Here is a 9,401-nt window from a genome sequence, read left to right on the forward strand (position 1 = left end):
GGGTACAGTACCGCCTTCCAGTATCTGCAGTTGTGTACTTCCATCCACGATAACACCTCCCCAGACGGGAACACCTCGACCGCCATATCGATCTTTTTCAGTGATTTTTGCAGGGTAATACCGTGTGTCAAACTCTCTCCAGATTAGCTGATGTCCAGAATCGCTGCTGAGACTGAATCTACTCTCATCAGTAAAGATTACCTACCCCACTGCACTGCTGTCCAGTCCTTGTTGGATGCATCACTGTAAACGGTGTCTCCGATTGGTAGGCGTTAAAGGGACACAGCGTACTGGCCATCAGGCAAACAGTCCACCTTTGTGGAGTCGCCTGGTCACAGTACACCGCGATATCCTGCGTCCTGTGCAGCTGGTTTGCAATGGATCCCGCTGTCTGGTGTCAGTCACTCTCGGCCTGCAGGAGTATATAGCGGTCATCATTGGGCGTTGTTTTTCGTGGACGACCACCACTGGTGCGAGGAGTGTGGGTGATACCGAACTCTGCAGCTACACTCCTCGCACTTCGACCTTCCTCGAGCTTCCCAATTATTCGACCGTGGGCAAAGTCATCCAAATATTGTCTACTGGCCATTTCGTTGTCTGTAGCACTGAATGAAACCAATCGAATGTCTATAGCAATCGTGCTTTTATCTATTTATGTGAGCCCTCTAACCACGATTCAAATTTTTGCTTGTGCACCAACTTTTTACTGAACGGCCACAGTTGTGCAAATCGCACAGGCTGTTTCATTTGATTTTGTGTTTGTAACGTTTAGAAATAGTTTTGGTCGTTACATTTTGCACACTAGTGTATGATGTCGTCACAAAGGAACTGGATGAAAAAAATAATTCTGATATTATATACCTGGATTTCAGGAAAGCTTTCGATACTGTTGCACATCGAATACTGCTGTACAAATTGGAGCGGTATCGAATAAGGGCGAGTTGCTACAATGGATAAAGGGATGGTTCAGTGGTTGATGACAGAGAGTCGTAATCAATGGATACTGCTCTTCATGGACTTATGTTAATAGTGGAGTTCCCTAGGGTTTGGTGCTTGGCCAATTGCCGTTCTGTTAGGTATTCATCAATGATATTGAAGGTATATCAAGCTTAAAATGCAAGTTTTCAGATGTTACAAAGGTTGGCTGGGTTATTAACAAACAGTAAAGGCAGTAGGCTACTGCAATAGGAACTAGATAAGTTGGCAAATGGGCTGAGAAATGGCAGCTGAACTATTGTTGTGTTATGGTTGTGCAATGCTGCGAAAGATTCGACAATATCAAAAATTATGTGTTACAGAAGTCAAGCAAAGGCAACACCTGAGATTTGCACTTCGCTGTAAAGCTGCCCGGCTGATACCGCACGGTTTTAGGACAAAACTGCCATTTCAGGATCCAAGATTGACATGTACTGTAGTGACATAACAAAAGAAGGTGGTATATATGTTATTGAGGTATGTAGGACATACCTCAATAACAATTTAGAACTGGTGCATTGGGTATGGTTATATAGGATGGTGCCGGTTAAAGCGATGCGGGTTGCTGATACGTACAGACAGAGACAGGTTAATAGGTTTTATAGACTTAGGGAAGAGGTGGGGGAAGTGGATAGATGAATCAAGGTGACTTTATTCATAATCTTAATTAGTCGCAAGGTATTGACGGTGGCATAGAAGGAGGTTTTGAGTCTTGGTTCCGTGTACAGTTTGGTTCCGGACAGGATTCCCTTCGCAGAGGTGGCCATGGGGATTGAGAGGGCTATATCAGATCTGCTTGAAACTACTAATGAGATCCGGATGAAAATGATGTGTGTTCTAGGCACGTAGAAAATCGCCTAATCTAACATCGACGCAGAGGAGGGCGCTGCGAGAGCTATAGCGGGGTGAGAGTATCACGGTGTTGCCGGCAGACAAAGGTAGATCGACGGTGGTGTCAGACATGGAGGACTATCGGGGGAAGGTCCTTCATCTATTGAATGATACGTTCACTTATAAAGACGTGAATAGGAATCCTTTGGTGGGACTGGAACAGTCCAATAAGCTGGTACAGAAGTGATAAGATATCAGGCGGACAAGATATCAGGGGAAGTTTCTTGGAGGTTACGTGCGTCGGGCTGTAAATTACCGAGATTCTATAGTTTACCTAAAGTGCATAAGGTAAGTATACCGTTGAGGCTGATTGTATCGTTTGTGTGCAGCCCGACGCCCGCCCTTTCCAGATTTTTGGCGGGTTTGGTTTCTCCTATTTTGGGCCGGACTGGCTGGACAGTGAAGAATAGTCAGGAATTTATACAGTTTGCCCACGATCAGAACATTGAAGAAGAAGAAATTTTGATATTATTTGATGTGGTATTGTTATTCACATGCATTCCAGTGGATCATGTCCGAATTGTGTCCGAACGACCACAATTCGGACATGAACTTTGGATTGTGTCCGAACGGCCTTAATAGGACGAATTTGAGTGTACAGGACATATATGAAGGTGTTAGCTTGCACCACTATGCTATTTACAAGTGTGATGTATCAGCAGATCAGGGGTGTGGCTATGGGTTCACCTATTAGCGCAGTCATTGCTAATTTAGCGATAGAAGAATTTGAGGACAGGATGTTTCGTTCCTCTGGTCCGCTACCCCTGCGGGCGTGGAAGAGGTATGCGGACGATACGTTCGCTATACTACGTAGAGGACGTGGGCCAGAGGTTCTCAATTGGCTTAATAGTGGCTCCGCCTTTATAACGTTTACCTCCGAGGTCGAGCGGGGCGGCGCTCTGCCATTTTTGGATGTCTGGATTTACAGGGCGGGCCAACAATTAAAAACAAGAGTGTTCAGGAAGAAGATGTGCCGGACCCAGTATATTCATTTTGGTTCTGCCCAGACTGGAGGTCATAAGAAGAGTGTGGTCAGGGCTTTAATGAGCAGGGCTTGGTCAAACTGCTCTTCCTCAGAGGATAGGGAGGAAGAAATCAAACGGGTCACGGCCAACCTTATGAGATGTGGTTATCCCCGGAAAGTAATTGAAGATTGTTGTGGACATGGTACTTGGAGGGAGGAGGGGGTGCCTGTTTCCACCGCGTACATTCCCTACTATCCGGGCGTTTCGCAAACAATAGCCCGCACCTTACGGTCGTACCAATTACGTTGTGTGCAGCTTCCGGGTCGGAAACTGCGCACGGTGATGGCGGCGATTAAAGACCATGTTGTGGGAGTTGACAACAGCGGGGTTGTTTACAGAATTCAGTGTCCAGATTGTGGGGGATGTTACATAGTTGAGATTAAGCGCAGATTACGCGATAGACCGGGGAGCATAGTAGGGCGCTTAGATTGGCTAATGTCTCGGGGTCGGCCGTGGCGGAACATGGCTGGGAAATCGGGCATGGTATAACAGCTGAAGGAGCTGTAATTACAGATAAGGTAGAGGGTTTCTGGAACCGGAAGTGGCTGGAGAGCCTAAGGATTGTTCCTTGGGTGATCATACCTTGAAGAGGGATAAGGGCTGTAGGAGTAATAATGTTTCAGACCGTTATCCTGGATAGGGATGAGCGTTTTAATGTCGTACAGCCAGTGCCACTTCCGATGCTGATATACGGGAAACGGAGTATGCGCAGGTACCATAGTACATCCTGGGTCTGCTGGGAAGGCTTAGTACTTTATAATGAATTGTTGATGCAGCACTACTTATGTTGTGGATATATATCCACATCTGGATATATATATCCACACCTGGATATATATCCACAACATATATGGATCAGTTGTTCAAGGCATTAAACAACTGATCCATATATGGTAGAAATGTGTTACTATACATGGAAAGTACATAGAAAAGGATTAAAGTTCCTGTGAAGTTTCACTTTTCTAAGGCTATTATTTCTAGGTAAGGGTAGGAATTTTTTGATACCCCATCGTATTAAACATATTTACCAAAATTTCAGGAAAAGACTCAGCAAATTCTTTGATAGAATTGCTCTCTCCAACAAATCGATTACAGGGGTTTTGTTTATATTAATACAACCACAAATTAGCATTACCATTAGCATTAGTAGAGGCACACGATGCAAAAAAGCAAGCTTATGCAGCAGCAGCAGCCAAAAAAAAAAAAAAAAAAAAAAAACCCTCGCATTTCAACCCTCCATTCGTTCCAACTGCCTGTCCAACTCAGCCTTAAATTTATTTAGGCTATCGACTTCCACAGCAAAAGATGGGTCTGTTCCACCAATCAACTATCCTCTGGCTAAAAGTAAATTTCTACACATCTATTCTATAACTGTCTTTCCTCAATTTGAAACTGTGTCCCCCTCATATTCTTAATCGGAGCAAGAGAAAGAATCCCATTAGCATTCAGCTTGCTCAACCCATTCAAGGCCTTATACACCTCAATCAGATCACCTCACAGGTGCCTACTCTCCAGTGCTGCAATTTGCAGAACTTAAGCCTTTCTTGATAAGAGCACCCCTTTCTTCCCCTCACCAATCTTGTCGCTCTTCTTTGTACTCGTTCTAGCAATTCTATATGCTTCTAAAATGAGGCCTCCAGACCTGTACACAGTACCCTAGGTGTACAAAGCAATGGCCTGACCATTGCTTTGTATAACGGGATAATCACCTCCCTGTCCCTGCTAGCAAAATTCCTATATATCATTGACAAGACTCCATGACCTGCCCTGGCAGCCCGTCTGCACTTCTCAGCGAACTTCATATTTGACTGCACAATTACCCCAGGTCTTTTTCACTTTCCACTTCCCTGAGTGTAGTACCACACAGTTGGTACGTTTCTCTTCCGTTATTGCTACCCATATGCAGTACTTTGCATTTGTCAATGTTAAACTTCAGTTGCCACTTCTCACATTTTCCCAACTTATATAGTCCAGTTGGAGTAGCATTAGCATTAGTAGAGGCATTTGATGCAAGAAAGCAAGCTTATGCAGCATCAGCCAAAAAAAAAAAAAAACCCACTTCCACTTCACCCCTCTGTTCGTTCAAAATACCTGTCCAGCTGAGCGTTAAACTTATTTAGGCTATCAACCTCCACTACACCACTTTGTACAAGGGATGGAAATCTGTTCCACCAACCAACCACCCGCTGGCTAAAGGCAAATTTCCGCACGTCTATCCTACATCTGTCTTTCCTCAATTTGAATTTATGCCCTCTCAGGTGATTATTATGAGCTAGAGGAAGAATCCCATCAGCATTGAGCATGCTCAAACCATTCAAGGCTTTATACACCTCTATCAGATCACCTCGCTGGTGCCTAGTCTCCAGACACTGTAATTTGCAAAACTTAAGCCTTTCTTCGTAAGAGCACCCCTTTGTTCCATTCACTAATCTTGTTGCCCTTCTCTGTACTCGTTCCAGCAACTCTACATCCTTCTTGAAATGAGGCCTCCAGACCTGTATACAGTACTCTAGGTGTGGCCTGACCATTGCCTTATACAAGGGAATAATCACCTCCTTATCCCTGCTGGAAAAATTCCTGTATATCATTGACAATACTCCATGAGCTACTCTTGCAGCCCGTCTGCACTGCTCAGAGAACTTCATATCTGCCTGCACAACCACCCCCAAGTCCCTTTCATTCTCTACCACTGTCAGTGTAGTACCACAGAGTTGATACGTTACTCTGGGGTTGCTGTTTCCCATGTGTAGTACTTTACATTTGTCAATGTTAAACTTCATTTGCCATCTCTCAGCCCATCTGCTCAACCTTTCCAGATCCTGTTGCAGCAGCATAGTGTCAGTAGTGTCCTTAATAACCCTGCCAACCTTTGTATCGTCTGCAAACTTGGACATTAAGCTTGATATACCATCATCAATATCATTTATAAATACAGAAAACAATAATGGACCCAACACTGAGCCCTGAGGGACTCCAAGCATACTGTCTTTACTTTCGTTAACAACCCTGCCAACCTTTGTATCAACTGCAAACTTGGACATTAAACCTGATATACCTTATCAATATCATTGATAAATATACAAAACAACAATGGGCCCAACACCGAACTCTGGGGATTTAATTAGATTTGGGGATTTAACAAAATTGATTTAACTTCATTAACAGCAGATAGCTCAAACTCAGAAGATCCAATATATTGACAATTCTGCCTTCTAATTACGGCCTGTTGCTCAGTATCTTCAAAACAACTATTAGTTAAGAATAATTTGTTGGTAATTGTAATGATAGTGGAACACCAATCATTTGTTTTAATATCATTAGATATTACAGTACTAATCAAATTATTAACATTTAACTTATTACTAGTTATTGTAAACGTAGATCCCATGGGTCATTGTTACCAACAGTAAACACTAAATCTTTCCACGCCTTATACTTATGATCATAAACAGCCTTTTGATGCTCCCTTCTTTTAATTTTATATAATACCCTAAAAACTATAGCATCAGTATTACCCTTTCCCCTTAATCTTTGAAGTATCTTCCTTAAATGAAAAACCTCTTTCTCAATCTGCTCATATGAATAGACTGCCATAGAAAAGGATTAAAGTTCCTATTAAGTTTCAGCTTTCTAGGGCTAGTTACAATAATTCGCCTCTGGCGGAAACTGCAAAGACATCACTTCCGCGTCGCGTTTTTCGCGACCAATCAGATTTACTCGGTTGAGCTGCAGCCAAGGATGTTTCATATCAAAAAAAAAAAAAAAAAAAAAACACATTTGGTTGAAAAGCAATAACCTTAAGAAATAATTTCTTTTCAATTGAAACAATAACTGACACATTAAAACTAAGGGTCTAAAAAAAAAAACGAAAAAACAAGATTAGTTTTAACAACCTAATCATCTTACATCTGAACTTATATGTGAAGAAAATGTCCACATCATCAGTTGTAAATGAAAAAACAAAACAAAAAAGCATGTTTTTTTTTTTTTTGTTTTTGTTTCCTACAGTAAGGAAAACATTATTAACTTGAACCCCAATCATTTCCGTCAATGTTCTTTGCTTTTAAAATGATTCTTGTAATAGTCCAAATTTTCTTTCTCTGGGACGCGAACCCCGATCTGTTGTGATGGCTGTCGCGTGTTTATCCGCTGTGCTATAGGGATGTCTGCGTGGGTAGCACAGTGGTATCGTCACCATCCTCCCCACACCGGGTGTAAAAGGCCCAGGTTCCACTCCCGTCGATGACGCGAGAAACTTTAATGGTTTTTTTTTTTTTTTTTTTTAACTCCGTGGCTGATTTAGTCGATCTCAGAAGGGGATAGTAAGGATTCCCCCCCTAGAATCTGAGGTTTTTTTCGTCCAGCAAAACAGGCAAATCGGCCAGAGAACACACGAAATTTACAGACATAATACATACACGGGTATATGTAAGAAATTACGGGTCGCCCTAATACAATAATTTGAATTTGTGCTACATGGCTGTTGAATGAGTGTGTAAATGTGGTTATTATAGACAGACGTCTGTGATATCAAAAGTTTGAATTGTGAGATGTGGGCTGTGCTTTGCAGGGCCTGATTGCTTAGCAAAGATCGCTTGCGACGCTAATAATTTTATTTTTTTCTGATGGGAGGTACCTGTAAAAAACATATCTTTTTTTCCTTGTGTTAATACTATTAGAGATATACTAAGTTATTATTAGTAGGGTCCTCTTTGCTAATGAAAACCTGAAAGTAAAGCTTTTTTTTATTTTTAATTTTATATTATTTTTGTATTCCATATTGTTTGAGGACGCTCTAATATGTTTTCTTCTTTTTTTCCAATACGCTAGTCATGCGGTTGTGGCTCCATCTATCGGTCCAATTTGAAATCTGAATATGAAATTTTTTTTATTGCTAGAATATAAAGTTTTTGAACTTGTTTTATTTTCCTCTATGTTGAAATATAGTGATGTTGAAATATAGTGATTTTGGGAAATTCCTTATAAGGAATTTCCCAAAGTTGTTGAAGATTTTTAAAAACTATTGATTAGTTGTAAAAAGTTGTTAAAAAATTACAATAAAGAAGAATTTTTTAAGCCCATTGTTTCAAACGTCTCACTGGTAACTCCTCAAATAGGCCTCTGAGGTTGGGTATATTCATATTACGTTCTTAGCGTTTTTTCACCAACCTTTCATGGAGTAAAATAAGATTAAAATAAAACAAAACAAATCTTGATAACTATATTTACAATAACCTGTATTTACAAAATTAATATACGTATTACAATATTAAAAGTATTAAAACACAAGATTAAAATGCATTAAAATATACTAAGTTAAAAGCGATAAAATCCCGTAGCTTTCAAAGGCTCCAGCCTTCTTCTTCAGCAGTACTCTCTATTATTCAGTACACCTTTAAATATCAGCAGGGTAATGGTAGGCATCACATGTTTCCATTCTCACGTGTTCCATTCTCTTGCATTGTGGAACCGGAAGTGGCTCGAACGGAAGTCGTACGGAACCGTTCATCCTTTTTTAGGATAATAGTCTCTAAAAGGGGGTGAATTCGTACACCCCTATCCCTATTAATGTTGGTTGTAGAGCTGATCCGCAAACTCTCGAGCCACTTACGGTCCCAAAACCTATGCGCCCGATCGGTGATAGTGGCATCGTCTGGGGAGATCTGGTGCTGCTTCTCCCAAAAATGTTCGGCCACGGCGGACTTGTCATATTCCGCATTTCTTATTGCTTTTTTGTGTTCCCCCAGACGATCTTTGAGACGACGTTTTGTCTCCCCTACATAACATTCCCCACAATCCGGGCATCTAATATTATATACGACCCCACTAGCATCCTCTTTTTGAATGGGGTCCTTAACTTGAGACACAACTGTGCGCAGTCTTCGTCCCGGAAGCTGCACACAGCGTGTCTGATATTTTCTTAATACTCTAGTTATATAATCCGTCAAGCCCGGATAATAGGGAATGTATGCAGTAGATACTGGTATAAAAGATTCATCTCTCCTCTGATTTTCATTAATAAATTTATCTATAATCCTCTGGGGGTAACCACATTTAGTAAGATCCGCCGTGACACGTTCATACTCTGCTTTCCTATCATCGGAGTTACTGCAATGTGATTTCGCTCTATTAATTAGCGTTCTTATCACACTGTTCCTATGATGGCTGGTCAGGGCTAAATTATAATGCGTGTATTGCCCTTTACACATCGTTTTTCTAAAGACTTTTGTCTTTAACTGCTGGTCTTCCCTACAGACCAACACATCCAGGAACGGCAGAACTCCTCCATCTTCAACTTCCGATGTAAATTGTATGAATATTTTAATGCATTTTAATCTTGTGTTTTAATACTTTTAATATTGTAATACGTATATTAATTTTGTAAATACAGGTTATTGTAAATATAGTTATCAAGATTTGTTTTGTTTTATTTTAATCTTATTTTACTCCATGAAAGGTTGGTGAAAAAACGCTAAGAACGTAATATGTCTCACTGGTACTTCTCTATTT

The 9,401-nt window shown here is 41.0% G+C and overlaps 1 protein-coding gene across 1 annotated transcript; it reads left to right on the plus strand.

The window, feature by feature from the left end:
- The first annotated feature begins 2,498 nt into the window (after nt 1-2,498).
- LOC150078567 (uncharacterized) lies at nt 2,499-3,380 on the plus strand. Its single transcript, XM_090384613.1, has one exon. It carries the CDS (start codon nt 2,499-2,501, stop codon nt 3,378-3,380), a length of 882 nt encoding a protein of 293 aa, XP_090240739.1.
- Nucleotides 3,381-9,401: the final 6,021 nt, after the last annotated feature.

The sequence above is a fragment of the Mastigoproctus giganteus genome, chromosome 11 (genome assembly GCF_048544385.1).
Source record: "Mastigoproctus giganteus isolate SK-2022 chromosome 11, ASM4854438v1, whole genome shotgun sequence".
Taxonomy (NCBI): Eukaryota; Metazoa; Arthropoda; class Arachnida; order Uropygi; family Thelyphonidae; genus Mastigoproctus; species Mastigoproctus giganteus.

Bases quoted from the DNA above. Each gene is read 5' to 3' on its own strand.
- LOC150078567 (XM_090384613.1), top strand. From the start codon at position 2,499: ATGCTATTTACAAGTGTGATGTATCAGCAGATCAGGGGTGTGGCTATG.